The sequence below is a fragment of the Hirundo rustica genome, chromosome 5 (genome assembly GCF_015227805.2).
Source record: "Hirundo rustica isolate bHirRus1 chromosome 5, bHirRus1.pri.v3, whole genome shotgun sequence".
Lineage (NCBI taxonomy): Eukaryota > Metazoa > Chordata > Aves > Passeriformes > Hirundinidae > Hirundo > Hirundo rustica.
In genome coordinates, this window is record NC_053454.1 from 40990394 (window position 1) to 41006691 (window position 16298).

The 16298-nt window shown below is 39.3% G+C and overlaps 2 protein-coding genes across 7 annotated transcripts in view; one reads left to right on the forward strand and one right to left on the reverse strand.

Annotated features, from left to right (window-relative positions):
* Positions 1-3913: 3913 nt before the first annotated feature.
* Positions 3914-5599, reverse strand: TIGD4 (tigger transposable element derived 4). The gene has a single exon (XM_040065387.2). It carries the CDS (start codon positions 5597-5599, stop codon positions 3914-3916), a length of 1686 nt encoding a protein of 561 aa, XP_039921321.2.
* A 69-nt stretch (positions 5600-5668) lies between these two features.
* The window catches only part of ARFIP1 (ADP ribosylation factor interacting protein 1), a 40581-nt gene continuing 29951 nt past the window's right edge, over positions 5669-16298 (forward strand). For 3 of the 6 annotated variants that reach the window (XM_040065188.2, XM_040065189.2, XM_040065191.2), the window contains exons 1-3: positions 5669-5808; positions 10037-10116; positions 13957-14058. In XM_040065188.2, coding sequence (XP_039921122.1) covers positions 10039-10116; positions 13957-14058 — 180 coding nt within the window. In that variant the 5' untranslated portion in view covers positions 5669-5808; positions 10037-10038. Of the gene's footprint in view, positions 5809-10008; positions 10117-13956; positions 14059-16298 lie in introns of those variants that run through there. The other 3 variants (XM_040065190.2, XM_040065193.2, XM_040065186.1) reach the window with 2 other exon arrangements.

The following is a 16298-nucleotide window of genomic DNA, read 5'->3' on the forward strand; positions in this document are numbered from 1 at the left end:
TGTTTGCTTATTAAGTGACTAGGCTTGGTTCTGATTTTCAAGAAAGGGTCCCCCAAAACAGACATATTAAAACATCTAGACACAAATACTGACTTCCTTGTGTAAATATAAAAACTCTTCTCTGGCCACAGCAGCATTCAGTGCCCAATGAGAACTTTGCAAACCCTTCATTTAACAAATGCCTCCCCAAAATAGGAAGCACCAGCTTCTATTAATATTAAAGGAATAAAATAACATGAAACATTGTCATTACATTCCATGGTTGCCTAGTCACCATACATTTCAGTTAGGTCTTGAGTATGCCAATATTACCATTTCAGTAAACACCACCACCAAAAAAACTTGAAGGTATTTTACCCACATTATAATGTTATAATTTGATTTAAGTTTACAAAAATATTGCACATAAAATTTAAAATCACCAAAGACTCTGTGTGTTTGAGGGAATTATTCTCAAGATTTGTATAATAATGTGAAACCATCAACTCATTTACTCTCTTGATTGCCTAGCTACCAAATGTCACAAATCTTGGATATACAGGCACACATGGATTGCTCTCCTATAAACCCTTGACTGCTTCCTCTCTTCCATTTTTGCCTAAGGGTGCAAAAAGTTATTTCCTTTTACCATTAGGGGTGAGCAATCTTCCTTTTGGTAACAGTTTTAAAAGAAGGTGTAGTTCTATAGGCCTGAAAGGTATCCAGAACTGCACACACAGTAACCCACACACAAAACCCCCCCACAGTGTAGTATTTCTTACAGTTTTCAAAAACCTATACATTTTTGAAGAACAAGCTTATTTTACGTATTATCTCAAGAATCAATCTGAAAATGTTTTGGGGTTTTTTTATTATATCCAGCATACTTTCCACATATTTTTTTCTATTTTGGCCTTGTCTAGACATCACTTATATTTTTAAAACTTCATATTTTCAGTTCCCACTTCTAGAAGTCACATTTGGGTTACCAAAATCAACCTCACTGACTTGATGCTGAAGAACTTAATCACTACCTAGCCATAGAATGAAGTAGAAAAGCTACAGAGAAAAGGCACATTGTTGTCCATACTAATATTACAGTATTAAAGAAAATGACAGCCTTAGTTACCTGCCTTTTGTAGAAAATGCTCTTAATTTTAAATATGATGCAATCTAAAACTATAGTCTTCCTCTCCCTGCAAAACACACCACCCCAAGATGTAAAAAGCCAGTGTCCTGGTGGTCTATCCAGACAATGTAAAGAAATCTCCAGCTCAAACAGTGTGCACAGGCTAAACTGACAAACATTTACACAGCACACTGCTTCCGTTTCCACTGTTAGCATTTCGGATCTGGTAGTCTGAATCTCCCCGTGACAAACACCTGAAACAGCAACACAGAATGGATTTCATTTTCACTACCTATAAATGTGACCACAATCCAAGCAAGGAGAAATATTTGGGCTCCTAAATAATTTTGAATGCTATAGTGTTAGAATATAAAATGTCTGACTTAGAGAACCAGTTTCAGTGAGTGCATTTTAGCTTGGTTTCTCAGAATGAGCTAGGAGGCTAGTCCTAGTTCATATATTCTCTGAAGATCCAGGATTTCGATAGGCTATATGTTTTTTAAAGCAAGTTCCACAACTCACCTTCTAAGTCCGGGCCAAATTAGTAAATCCTTCCTGCTGTTTTCATGAGGGAATATGACAACACTCAGTAATTCCCTTCCTTCCTTTCCAGCTAACAGCATTATTTCCCATCTCCTGATTTTCTAAGCCTTTTGCAAAAGTCACACTTTTTGTAGAGTGAACCCTTGTTTAACCAAGATTTGCTGCTTACATGCACAAGCCTTTCTCATTCAGATCCAACACTTGCTCCCTCTGAATTCTCTCAGAAGGAAACAGAGTTTCTTTATCCGGAACCCAGGCCAGTGAGGGTCACATGGAGTCAAATCGTAACAACTTACACATTTATTATGTGGATAAGAAAACTTTTCCCTAAACTTGCCTTTAGCAGGACAAGCTGTTGCAAAGAAATAGATTTTAAATCAAAAGATTTCTACAGGAAAATTATCTACAGATGTCTGTGGGATTTAGATGAACTTCAAATAAGCTTAGTCAGAATAGAAAGTACTTTGCATAAGCTTGTTCTGAAGAATTTAAGCAAGCAGAATGTGACACAGATTGTTAATTTAAAAGATTTTGCATCTGCATTTTAAAATAATAAATACCTAGAAGAGATAATTCAGAGGAATATCTTTTTCTCAGAATCTATGTCTCCATGTAGGACTTTATTTATTGGGATTTCTTATTTAATCAGAATATGCTTTGGGTGGAATTCACATAATATATTTTAAAACAAGACACGAGAAGTTTTTTGTTTGTTTGGTTGGTTTGGTTTTTTTTTTTTTTTTTTTTTTGTTGTTGTTGTTTGGTTTTGGTTTGGGTTTTGTTTTTTTGGGGGGGGGGGGCAGGGGGGTGGTTTGGAAGAGGTTCTAGTAAAATATTCATATAGCCAAAAGCTTTTTCTTGCCAACTCTAATATTTTCACTGTCTTCCAACAATCTGATACATTTTCTGAAATTATTTCACAAATGGATAGTGTCCTACACCAGAAAAAAGAAAAAACAAAAAGCAAAACAAAACAATAAACAAAGCTATAGCCAAACTATTTATTTAAAACTGAAGATTCACATGCATGACATTTTTTCCCCTCATGGTTTAATTATAGGCAGCATAATAGATTTTTTATTACACAGGCTTCCTAAAGAGTATCCATAAAATATTTTCTTCTTTTTCTAAATTAGAAAAATTATTATCTCCATCTTTTGGGGGGGGGAAAAATATATGGAAAAGATTTAAAACAGATTTTGAAAAAAGCCAGAAGGTCATATACACTGTGGATTTTGGCTCTGATATGATTACATTGTTTGCATACTCAAAGACATGTAAATGTACTGTGATTTACACAACTTCACACTGCAATCTTGCAAACAGCACCCTTGTTAATAGGACTTGCAGTGATAAATCACATTAGGGCATTGAATCCTACAGCAAAGCCTCCAAGTATTGAAAATAAAACAAGAGCTCAGTGAGGTTTTTACTGCAGATACTGGGTTTTCTTTCTGAATATACTGTAGAAATACATGGAGTTGCACAGAAAGACCTACATCAAATCTATGCACCAAAAAGGCTGAAAAGGAGCGAATGACCTTCTTTTTTGGCCTCTTCAAAGACCAAGTAAAGGTCTGCTTGTCTTTTGACTCTTGGATAAATAATTATGCCATTTGAGTGTATCCACACATGAGCAGTTTTAAGAAAACAAAACAACGCATTCAAAGCTGCAGTAACTTCCTGCTTTTCATCATCTGCTGCAAGAGTAAATGATGGCCAGAATTCTTTATGAAGGGCAAAAAATATTTATTTTTAAAATGCCTTACTTCTCAGAATTTAAGCATGTATTTTCTGTGTTAGTCAATTTTGTGTTTAAGTATCAAAAGCACCAAGGTCATAAATATTTACTACTCTACTGTCAAAACCCCAAAACCACTGGTGAAATTATTGATGTGTAGAAGTGCTAGTCTCTTCTTGAAGAAAGAATTCCCAGTGGTCAACAGTTTATCCTGAGTCCACCAAACTGCACAAAGAATTTCTCTTGCTTCCACTGTACTTATTACAGTTAGCATTTTAAGGGTTCAGCTTACCCCCTCTCTCCGCCTCAAGTATGTGTTATTTGCTCCTGATTTTGTGGAAAACTTCAGTTCATAGCCCTTTTTCATAGTGTTGTTATGTTCATCTAGGCACCTGAGCAAAACATACCAAAGAACATTTCAGCAATGCTTGTTTACTAAACTATCTTTGATTATATATATATATATTTTAATTTATTTTCTTTTTTGTCCAATTACATGCTTTCCCACTTTGCTAAGATATTTATTCACATGTTACACATTGAATAAAATTCTCCAAGTCAGCTAGGGAATCGTAAAGAGAATCATCTGTGTCCTGACTTCTGAGAAACTTTCGAAGGGTATCTAAAGCACTCAAAGCCTCATTTTTGGAGGGTAAAAGCTGTTCAGCTCCCTGAAGTCGATCACCTTCTTCCTTATCTTCATCACCAACAAATGTCTCAGTTTTATCTGATGCACTTTCTTTGGCACACGTCCTTTCATTATTTGTGGGCACTTCATAAGTTACCAAGCCATCATCTAGAGCTGCATACTCTTCCAAAGACAAACCTTCTGGAAACTCTATTCCAGCTGCCCGTGCATGTGCAATCAAATCAAAATCACTTTCAACCTCATTGTCATTATCATTTGTCTCAGTTTCTAATTTGAAAGTTGCTCCATTGTAACTTTTTACAATCATCTCTGGTGTTACTTCCCTCCAGCACAGGTACAGCATCTCAATTGCATCAAGAAGGGTCAGCATAAACTCTTTATTACGTTCTACACAGTCAACAAATCTCTTGATGAGACAGTGCCTGTATTTAACCTTCAGACTTCTGATAATCCTTTCTTTCATAGCTATATATGAAGAAGAGTCTGGAGGAAAGAATACTAATTTGACAGACTTCAGGTTCTTTACTTCTGTGTGAGCTGGGAGAGAATCAACAAGAATAACCACTTGGCGCTGCTGTGCTTGAAATCTGTTATCGAGTTTATTCATCCACTGTTCAAAGAGTCCTGAGGTCATGCATGCCCTATCATTTGCTTCATAATCCACTGGCAGCGATTTCACATCTTTGAAAGAGCGTGGACTTTTACTTTTCCCTATAATGAGCAGTGGAAGTTTCTCAGAGCCATCCATATTTGTACCCACCACTACAGTGACGCTCTCTTTGCTTTGTTTACCTACAGAACAAATTTCCCCTTTAAATGCAAACCTGTTATGTGGTAACATCTGATAAAACAACCCAGTCTCCTGTACGTAAAACACATTTTTTGGCTGATAATCATTTAAATAAGAAAGGAGCACATTTTGGTACCAAAGAGTTGGATCAGACACTGTAGGAGCAGCAGCTGCTTCTACGGGCTGAGCTCTGAAAACTAAACCATACCTCGACTTGAAACGATCGAGCCAGCCATTGCTGCATTTAAAATCACCGTGTCCAAGCTTCTGGGCAAAATCATTCGCCTTAAGGCGCAACATAGGGCCATTGACCGGCACATTCAAGCATTGCGCAATTCTGTACCACTTCATCAATGCCTCCTCCAGGTCGGCATAAAAAGCAGTCCTCAGTCTTTTCCTTTTAGGATCAAACCGTAAAGTTTCAAAGGCTTCCAAAACTTTTTCCTTATTCTTCATAATCGAAGACAGGGAGTTCCTCTTGATGCCATATTTAGCTGCAATGTCCGCCTTTTTCTTGCCGCTCTCCACAGCGCTTATGATGTCAATTTTCTCCTCGATAGATATGCTTTTTTTCCTCCTCACTGTGTGTTCGGGCAGAGCCTCTGCCATGGCACCGAGCAGCGTCTCCCAGGAGCGCTCATCCGCGCCCACAGCCGGGCAGGCTCCTTCTGTGCCGCTTTCCCGGCCGATCCCCCGGGCGCTCGACGGGGCCGGAGCAGCCTCCCGGGCGGTGCTGGCGGTGGTTGCCATGGCTGCGACCATAGACATGACGGCCTAGAGAGGCCGCCGCCGTCATCCCCTTTCCGGCCCGGCGCTTCCGGCTCCTGCTGCCACCGGGGAAGGAAGAAAATAAAGCTTGAGAGGGGCCGCCGGCGCTGCCCCGCCCGGCCTCCTCCGTCTCCCCTTCCCTCCCTCCGTCCTGCCCTCCCGTCCCCCGCAGCACGACGCCCCTGGGGCCGCAGCGGCGTCGCCGGCAGGTGAGGGGCCGGGCCGGGCCGGGCCGGGGCAGCCGCTGGGCCCGGGTTCGGGGAGGGCCGGGCCGCGCTTCCCGCTCCGTCCCGTCCGACGTGTCACCCCGCGGGAGCGGCCGCGCTTCCCCGGGAGGCACCGGCGGTGCCCGCGGGTCGGGGTCGGCGCGGCTCGTACGCCCCGCTCCGGGGGTGCTGGGCGGCCGGACAGGGAGGGCAGCGCCCGAGCTCGGGGGCAGGCGGGTGCCACGAGAGAGACAGGGAAGCTGTGCGTTGGTGGAGGAAGAAAACTGTAGATGCTGTGTAAATTTTGTGCCCCTGGGAGTTATTCCACACCCTGGCAATTACTGTTTCAAGTGTGCCAATTTGTGTTTTGCTTGCTGTTCTTAAAGCATGGAAGCTCTGTGGTGTTGTGTGACAAGCAGGTGTTTCATGTGGTATTGTCTCCAAACTAGAGGCAGTTTCTCCAGTACTTCTAATAGTACCTCTCTAATAGGTTGTTTTTAACAGAAACCCCCTAATAGCTTTTCATCTTGCGTGAAAGTCTTTGGAGGGGATCATTCTGAACATCAAGCCCAGGATATAGTTTCAGTTTCTCACGTGTGCTTTTTATGCTTGGTGGAAAAAGCAGCAAGGAGTTATCACTTTGCAGTTGGTGGCTCTGTTACCCAAGAGTTGATTATCTAGAGGAGATAACAGAAGGGTTCTTTTTGCAGGGCTGCAGAAGGATCTTATTTGATCAGTGCAGCTCCAAAACTTTCTGAATCGTGTGTATGTTTATGTATATATGTGTGTGTGTATGTACACACACAGTTAAAATGTCAGGAATAAGAAACACACAAGAGTGTTAGATTGGAAAAGCTGGAAGCTGAGGCAGTAGCTTGATCAGCTGTTTTTTTCTGATTTGGTAGAAGTTGAAACCGTAATGGGAGCCCATGTCTTAGCTAATCTGGAGACCAGCAGAGCATTAAAGTGTTTGGGGCTGGGTTGCCGTAGCATGGAGTGCGAAAGTCAGCAGCAGCCCTGTTCTCCGATCTTCGTCTCCATCATGTCTTCTAACTCCCAAGCATAATTAGATCTTGCAAGTGGAGCAGCCAGGAAATTCAAGAGCATTAAGAAGAAACTATGGTGTGATTGCAGCAGGAAGTGTTTAATACAGTTCTTTACGGTCTTTTTTAAAAATTGTTTGATCCTTATCTTGACAAGAATTGGTGAAAGTGTTCTTAGTTAGAAATTGAAATTTGGAAAGCATCCACCAGCACTGTGATTTTGTGCAGTGTTACAAAAATTTACATTCTTTGTGCAGTTAAGTAATAAGACAACAATAAAAGTGTGTAATAAACTTCATTTTAGATGGAAGATATCTTGCTGTTGCCTTATTGGCTATTAATTTAGGAGAAAAGTAAGTGAAGGAACCAGTGCATCTTGCTTAGAAAAGCAGATCTGATTGTTGACAATCCCATGGTTCTTATTTCTGAGACCATCAATCATTTATTTAAGTGATGTAAGTATGTGAAGAATATACTCCTTATTCAAAATTAATTTATTGTTGATGACATTTACTTCATATTTTCATGAATAAGCAAATATGAAATTGCCTTTTTTATGAAAAGCACATAAGCATGCTCTAATAACCATTAATTATAAACAGTTAAATGTCTCTTTATGTCTCCATCCTAGAGGAAGCTTACTATGTTGTTTGTAAGTTCTTGCTTTGTTTTCCTTTTTACTTTGCCAGTTGAAGAAGTGATATATAAATCCTCAGGACTCAAAAATCATGTGGTTTTATTTATGGTGAGCAAAACTTAAAATTACTGAGGCTGTAATCCAATATGCATGTAAGGGTAGCTTCAACATGGGGGGTGTGATTCTTAGTCTAGTCGGTGTCTTCTGCTGCGGTGCATTATTTGTGTGGATTTGCAGAATTGGTATAGTGGGGTAAAAGAGAACCCAGAAGGGCAGGAGTGATATGGACAGGGTTTCAGTTCTTGTCAGAATATGGATCAAGCGTGTTTTTTCCAAGTAGAATTTTTTTGAGCTGTTCTATTGCAGCAGGTGGTAGCAAATGTCCTGGTACACCAGTTACCTAATGTGTTTGAAAGTTGTGACTGCTTTAGTGAAGAAACAAACCAAGCCCTGGATAACACAATCCGTCCTGTACGGGGAACTAGCAGCCTCTTAAAAGGGCAGCCCTTTGTCTGGCACCTGCAGGAACTACAGAGATGCCAAAGTCTGTATGCATTTCTATAGTGGAACCTTAAATGATATATGGATGTAGATGTCTTACCACAATTTTCACATGAGTGTCTTCACTTCTGAATCTTGGTGAAGGTGTAGAAAGTTTTTATCCTTGCATCCAATATTTGATGTTTACATCCCTTTTTTTTTTTTCCCTGTAGAAGCAGTAATCAGGAAGTTCTGTAGTTAAATTTGATCAGGAAGTTCTGTAGTTAAATTTGAATGTGCAGTTGCACTTTTTATGAAAGCCACCTTTACATTTTTTCTCCTTCTCGTGTTTTAAAGTTGGTCACTGTGATCCTGCAGACCTGTGTTTAAACTGTTAGCACTACTTGTAGGAAAAGAGCACTACAAAAAATTGATCATGGAGGGGTGTTGTAACACAAATGGTAAATTCATTTGGGTTTTAAAAAATTAATTATTTGCTTTAATGCAGTGTTTTTTACATGGATTTGTGAGATGATTCTTGGCCCTAGGTTCTTTAAATCTATCAAAAGTTCTTAAATCTATCAAAAATAGTTTTGCCTGTAGCATTTAATAGTTAAGAACAGTGTTACCACAGTACACAGGCTTGTATGTGATGTATAAATATAATTCCAGGAACACTGATGTGGTAGAACTGAAGAACAGATTGTCTTAATGAAGGCTCTACTACAAGATGAATTTAGCTTTTTGTTTAACAAGTAGGGCAAGAAAATCACACTTATTTTCCTATTCTGTAATGTAATTGTTTTAGCTACTCAGAAATAAGCTGTTAAGCACAGAGGTTGTTTTCAGCCACAAGCAGAGTTTGGATAGGACCATGTGGGCAGACAGCATCTCTGCTGTAAAGTCTTCCACGTTCAAAAGAAACTTGAAAAATTAAGAAAGCTATATAAGGATGTTAAACTTCTTTCTTAATTACCCCAAAGGGAATTTTAAATTGATCCTAGAAAATCCAACTGTTTTTCTGGAGAAAATCTCTTATTTTATGTATTTGGTTTTCCAAAATAAAGTAATAGTTTATCCAGTGTAAAATTATCTAGATGATCTAGGTGATTCAGTTTCTCAGCTTTTGTGTCCTTACTTTATTTCCCTTGCTATGTGAGCTGCTTACCTTATTAATTATTTGTTTTAATTAGAGTGTTTTATAGCTCAGGGATTTGAAATACAATATAAACACAAATAGCAATCTCTGTAATTTTTCTTAATCTGGTATGTGTCTGAACATGTATGAAATGGTGCAAGACTTGATGAACTGAAGTCATGTGTGATTATATGCAGTACTGGCAGATTGATTAATTTTTAATGATTGGTTGTCTCCTCCTCTCAAACAGCTGAGTGAATTGCGGTGTCACCTGTAGTTACCAGCTATTTGGAACCAAATTTAGATCAAGTTTAGATCAAGTTTAGATACTTTTCTCACTTAAGCTAAAATTGTGTATGTAATTCATCTTTCATGATCACCGTATTCACAGAGTTGATTTCTTCTGCATGTGCTCAGTGTTAACAACTTTCTTTGCCTCTGCAGCTGAGATATTTTTGATGCTAAAATGAAAGGGATTCTGTTTCTAGTAAACACAACAGATTTAACAGCTTAATAAGTTTCAGTGGCTTAGCATCAATATAATCTTGCAATGTTTGGGTAACTCTTATGTCTTAACAAAATGGTGATCTTTGCAGTGGTAGGATAAAGTTAGTGTATTGTTGCAGGTGGCAGTATATATATATCTCAGCTGAAGAACCTTGTTTGACTTCCAGGGTTTTGTGTTGCAAGCTTAGTTGTCTGTGGGGAAAGGTTGCTTTGGCAGCGGAAGCTTACACTAGACTCAATTATTAATCTCTCTTAGATTTTTGGAGAGCTAAAGACCTGGTTACCATCAAAGGAAGGAGGTTTCACAGCGCTTTAGCAGAACTTGTAAAAAAAATGTTTTCTGAGAGCCTGCTTTGGTTTCTGTGAGGTGCCACATCCAACTCCTTTCACTTCAATTAATGCATGCCAAACCTATTTGGTTTTCAGGTATGTCAGAACACAGCAGTGAATCCACAACACTTGATGAGTCTCATCGGTCTGCAGAAGAGGTCCAGTCTGGCTCTGAGGTGATTGGGTGATAGTTATATTAGTGTAAAATCAACCAATCCTAACAAGTTTCAGATTCCCAAAAATTCTGCTATACATAGCACAGTGCTGTTAGTATGTGGAGTTCATGCACAGCAACTTGAATGGGTGGGGTTGGCTTTGAGACACCATTAAGAGCAGTCCAGTTAATTCATAGTGAAGGATTACTTCAGCCAGTAGCCTGTTGCTGTGCTGCAGTATTTGTTTTGTAGGTTGAATAGATTTAGGTATGGTAGAATCTGTGTGAATATTGCAGGAAGAAAGGGTTGGTATTTAAAAGGCATCAAACTTTGTGTAACCTCACTATAACAAGATAGTCTATCTGCTGCTGAAAGAGTGAATCTTTTTTTTCTCTGAGGGCAGATACAGCTTGCACCTTCTCTATGGAGAAGTCTGTGACATATTTGAATTATGAGCAAATTCCTAAGGTTCCCACTATTATTTAGCTAACCAGGTGTGTTTGGGATGCTCTTTCAGAAAAAGAGTCAACATTTTCATGACTGTTCTAGAGTAAAAATGAAAAAACATAATGCTGACTTTATCACTATTGGAGTTTCAGTGACAGTGAATTGTTTTTAAACTTTCATTAAAAACAGAATAGCGGTCTATTTAGCATATTTCCAAATCTGATATTTGTAAACACAGGTGTACAAAGAAAATGCTGATTGTTACTGAAGGATGATTCTGGTTTTTTCAAAATAAAACGTGTATCTGAAATGCAGAATTTTCCTCTGGTGCTTACGTCATTCATGCTTAATACATCAATACAAATTTAGCAACTTACTCAGATTTACTTTAGGTTGTTTATACATATGATAAATTTTCTTCTGAAGAATCAGTTACTTTGTATGCTTAAGTTTAAGTCAGCTGTGGGCTACACTTGCCAAAGAGACACTTGATTCAGCAATCATACACCCTATTTCACCAGAAATGCTGCTGTGGTTTGGTGGTTTAATTTTCTCTTAAATCAGTTACCATGATTGTGTGAAGTTACAGCAACACACATCCAGAGGTAAAGAGAAATGGCTGCTGGATTTGGCAGTAGCCTATAGTCAGAGTAAGTATTTTGAGATAGTCCACTGCTGGAGTAAGCTGATGCTGTGGCCAGTCCTTTGTTCTCAGTAGTTTCTTTACTGCATTACTGCTCTGTTTGATAGGCACAAGTGTTGGAGGTGTGCCTGCTTTGGAGAATTGATGGGAGTGGAAAAATTACCCATTCTCTTTCTGAGCACAGGTCACTTTCTTTTGATCTGCAGTGTTTCCAGAATCTTGTTTGCTCTACAAATACCTCGTTCTGGCTCAGGAAGGAGGTGAAAGGATGATGAAAGCTGCTGGGGGGAAGAGTTGAGGGAGAAGAGCAAGGACTGGTTCTTGACAGCAATGCAAGCTTAAACTGTTGATTACAATGGAAATGGTAGTTTCTTGTTATGTCTGAGTTAAATTAGCAGTTTATCCTACTTCCCCTTTTCAGCTGCTCATTTCATGGCTTTGGTGCTTGTCTGACCTCATTGCAAACTGATTCAACTCACTGAAGCTGGAAAATTAACCTGGTGAAAGGGTCTTCTGCCAGGCTAGTGAGTTGTGTGTGGTGACTGTAGTCAGGTGAGTGTTGGGGAGGTGAGGCACCGTGTGGTTCACAGTAGACACTGGAAAAGTAGTGTGGTGGAATGTCCCCTTTTCAGCAAGGGGAAATTGCTGTAGTTCAGTCATAGTGTGGAACTAACATTCCATTACCAAGCAAGTAATTTTTTGCTTTCTCTGAACTAGATACATAGGTCTGACTCAAGTAGGAATGCCAAAAAATAGGTGAATTGCTTCTAGTTGTGCAGAGAAGCTGATGAATTTTTATTTATTAGAGATGTGTGCATATGCATTGAGCATGTTTATCTCTGAATAAAAGCATAAAAATATATCAGTGTCGATATTTGCAAAATTATTTGAGATTCTTGTTGAAAAACACCTAAGTCAAGTATTTGTTTTTCTTTTAATTAGAGATGCAGCTTTGTTTGTGATCCCTAGCAAAGCGCCCCTTGATAGTAGAGGACTTTCCCTTTGCACTGTGTTCTCTGATAATCTGCAGAAAGAAGAGCAAAAATAGCTGTGAACAGAACAGAACATGGCCTATGCTAATGCTTCTGTACTGTGCAAGTAGCTGTGACAGGCCAAGCATTTTGAAAAATACCTCACTTGACCATATCAAGTAGAAGTGTCTTAGAGCTTAAGCACATGTGAGATTAAGAGCAAGCTTAAGAAACTTGAGCTATTGGACAGATTTCCCAAATCAAAATGTAATGTGGCAGGTAACTAAGACATTTAGTATAATGATGTTGTATAGCAACACTCTGTCAGGAGCAGGGAGTTTGACTTGATGATCCTTATGGGTCCCTTACAACTTGAGATATTGTATATTCTATGAAATGAAACAAATTACTGTTTTAAAAGTACTCTTAAGATAAGCACAGACCTTTCAGTGTGCTTCAGTAGAAGCACATTTACTGGAGCCCACAGACAGTGACTGGTTAGAAAAAGTCTTGAGAGGCCTCAAAACTGATAAAGGAAATCAGGCTCACGAATGTGAATGAAGCGGTGATATGTGAAAATGGAAGAAATATTAGCAGTGGGGTACAACAGAAGATGTTCCAGTTAAGAATGATACAAGTGATGCTCAGTTAAGTACCAGTAAAATCTTTGTGTTATATTCATACTCTGTAAAGCTTCACGTGTGGTTGGAGAAGCTGATCCTCCTTCAGATCCTGAGCTCAGGCTGGGCCTCTCCCTGACCCTTGGGCTGAAAAGAGCTGGTTCAGTTTGATGATACAAGAACTTTAAGGGTGGGAGGGTAGCTGTTCTCAAGTACCCATTGATGGTGCACCTTGTCTTGCCAGTGTAGTGTAAGTGTACGGGCTGGTTTGAGGACTTCAGACAACTTTTATGTAAGTGAACAAACACTGCCTCGGTGGTGTGTTGGTTTTTCTACTGTTTACACTGTAGATGACTGATGAAGCTGCCTTGCAGAGTTAGGAGTAACTTTTTGAAAGGGATGAAATTTTCACTTCCTCTTAATTTTGGAGTGTTAAGCTGCCGTTCTGCCTTCAGGTGCTTATAAATGATGTGCAGTTCTTCTGGGAATTTCTCTTCTAGGCTATACCTTAGCTCGTACTTGAAAGCAGTGCTTTCACAGCTGCTGCTGCTGTTCATGATGCATTTGAAACTAACTTGGGATCCTGAATTCTCTTGATACTTTCGAGTTCTTTTGGCGCTTCTGCATTTCACATCAGGTTTGCTGCTGTTGACTTCACGAGAGTTGCATACCAACAGTTTGGTCAGAAGGTGGCACTATATTATGGGAAAATAAGAAGCAACTGAAACTATTTCAAAGTTTGGATTTATTGCTTGTCTTGTAACATATGATTAAACATTCTGCTCTTCTCTAGTATTTATTGTTTATGAATAGATAATACATTTTTTTTTTAGCCATGCTCATTATAATTTGAGATGCAGAAACTACTCTAAGGCTCAAGTATGCATGTTGGAGCCCACACCTAATTTGTGTTTTACTCCCCCAAAGCCCATGGGTTAAATTTTAGTTTGCCTTTCTTCTTAGATCTGGAAACTTTAAATTACTACTGGCTGAGCTGTGCTAGAGTATTATTGTGATTCAATGATGTGATTAAATAAACATATACAGACTGAGTAGATCAGAGTATTTCCAGTTGGAGTTTGAAATCAAATCAACTGTTATGAAACCCATACATCAAATATTTTCATATGGATTACTCATTGGATATGTAAGACAAACTCCAATCTGTTTCTTTTTACAGGAAAGTGCAATGGCTCAAGAATCTCCCAAAAACTCAGCGGCAGAAATTCCTGTGACTAGCAATGGACAGCTGGAAGATTCTCATGAACACAGCTTTAACAGGGTCAGAATTTTCTTCGCTGTCTGCCGTGGTACTATTATCAGAAATGCTGCAGTTACCATTCGTTGCGTAGCAGACTTCACTTGACATAGTTTTCTAGCGGTTTACTGAGAAAACTCCTCTGTAGCTGGCAGAGGATTGTCAGAGTTGACGAAACGCGGCGTTGTTGCGTGCCGCGGTGACTCTGTGGCGTTCGCGGGCCCGAAGCGGAGCTCCTCCCCCTCGGCTCCGTTCGGGTGTCCAGCAGGGGGCGCTGGGGCACAGCGCCTTTGATTCGGGTTCTCCTTTGGAAATGCGGAGGCCAGTTCATTGTCCGCGTTTATTTGATATCTGCTGAGGCTTAGGTTTTAAGGAAAGCTCTTGATTTTTAATAGTTCCGTACCGACTTACAGTGCAGAATTATTCTTAAATGAAATTACTCAGCAGAACTTCAACATTTTATTCTGTTTTACTAAAATGCTGATTAGAGGGGGGAAACCTTCATGAGATTTGTTGTTCAACTAAGATCTGCCAGTGACATAATGTAAAAGTTAATAGAGCGTTTAATGAAATAAAGTTAAAACTGCATTTCTAGAAAGATGTATGTTTAGGGAGACAAGCTTGGGAAATGCATCTTGAAGTGGTAGGGAATTTGGGTTCACCTCAAAGTAGGGAAACAGAAATTTGAAGCTTGATGACCTTGCTGCTGCTGTGACTTGACTGCTATCTAAGTTACCTTTTCCTTACATAGTGATTGCTTCTGCAGTGCAGGGCATGCAACATTTATGTACAGCAAGTGGAACTCGCGCTCTTGGTGACTGCATTAGGGCCCTTGCTCAGGGAAAATGCAAAGCTGGAATTTTAAGGTGGTTTTCGCCTACAGCCATATGTGAAAGTTGGAGTAGATTTTTCCTGCATGCTAATCGTTTTGCTGGCTTGGAGTCAACTATATTTTGAAACTTCTACTTCGACAAAAATGGGTCAAATCTTTGGTCACATTGCAGAAAAACCTGTACTCTGCAAGCATATTTGAACTTGCTGTAATTATTTTCGCAGTGCTTATTCTGAGATCAATGAAGAAGTGCACTTCAATTATTTTTTTGAACTGTCTTGTACAAGTTCACACCTGCATGTGTGACCTGAAGTCAAAATACGTGATAATCACGGCTTCTTATAAACAAAACAGAGAAAATAAACTTCTTGGAATTAACATCTAGGTCTGTTTACTAATCTGTTAGTCTCAAATTCTAATATTTAGCTTCTATTCATCTTGCTTCATGTTTGTTATTTCTAATGCTTAATGCCATGCTTTCTCTTTTTTTGCTTGCCAGGTAATTTTTTGCTTTAACCTAAAGCAATATGCATTGCACCACAAAACTTTTGGGGTCTTTTTTCCTGCAACTTATGGAAATGTTGTAGGCCAAGCCAAGTACTGGTACTTGTACTACTACCAGTACAAGCCAAGTACTTGTTTTTATGAGGTCACTTAAGAAAGGGACAAGAAACCATGACCACTCTAGTTTGTACTGTTACCACAGTGCTCGGTAAGAGTATGTGACCACAGTAAAGTTTAGAGCACTCCAGTATGCTGCTTTTGATTGCACCTTCTTGGGAAGCTGGGGAATGAGGTTATTTTAATTTCCTGCTTCCTTATTTTTATGATCAGGGAAATAATCATCTAGATGCTGTACAATTCAGATATAAAGAATAAAATACTACTTGTTTATTTTTTGGTCTTCTGCAGATATTTTGCACCAAGACTTGAGCAGCTGTGATTGTATGTTTTTGAGTTAAGAGGTATTTGTACAACCTTTAGAATTCTTTAATCACAAAACTGCACTTTCCTCTAGAGTCGTGCTCTGTTTAGCACTTCCATCGGGCCTCATCCATAAGCTGCTCAGAAATGAAAATGTGCATTTGTGTTTCAGCAAATGCAGTATTAGTATGCATTCAAGCATGAGAAGTATTTCATTTTGTGAGGAAGTGCAGAGCAAATGTATTTACCTGGAAATGACAAGTAGGGTTGCTCCTTCTTTAAAAAAAGATGCCATTGGTTTTGCAGAACATCAGACAGCATAGATTGTTTTAATGTCATTTCAGAAGGAAGCATGTTAGTTCCATTGCTCTGGGAATGTGACGTAGCACTGATTGATGCATCTTCTTGGTATTATGCATGTTTAAAAGGTAACTTAAGTGTTTTCCTAACTGTAAAGTCTCAGTCAGAAATATGCTGCTACATTCTAATTTTCTAACAAGACATGCCC

What these genes read in the sequence shown, in the direction of transcription:
- TIGD4 (XM_040065387.2), bottom strand. Translation starts at nt 5,599, where the DNA reads ATGTCTATGGTCGCAGCCATGGCAACCACCGCCAGCACCGCCCGGGAG.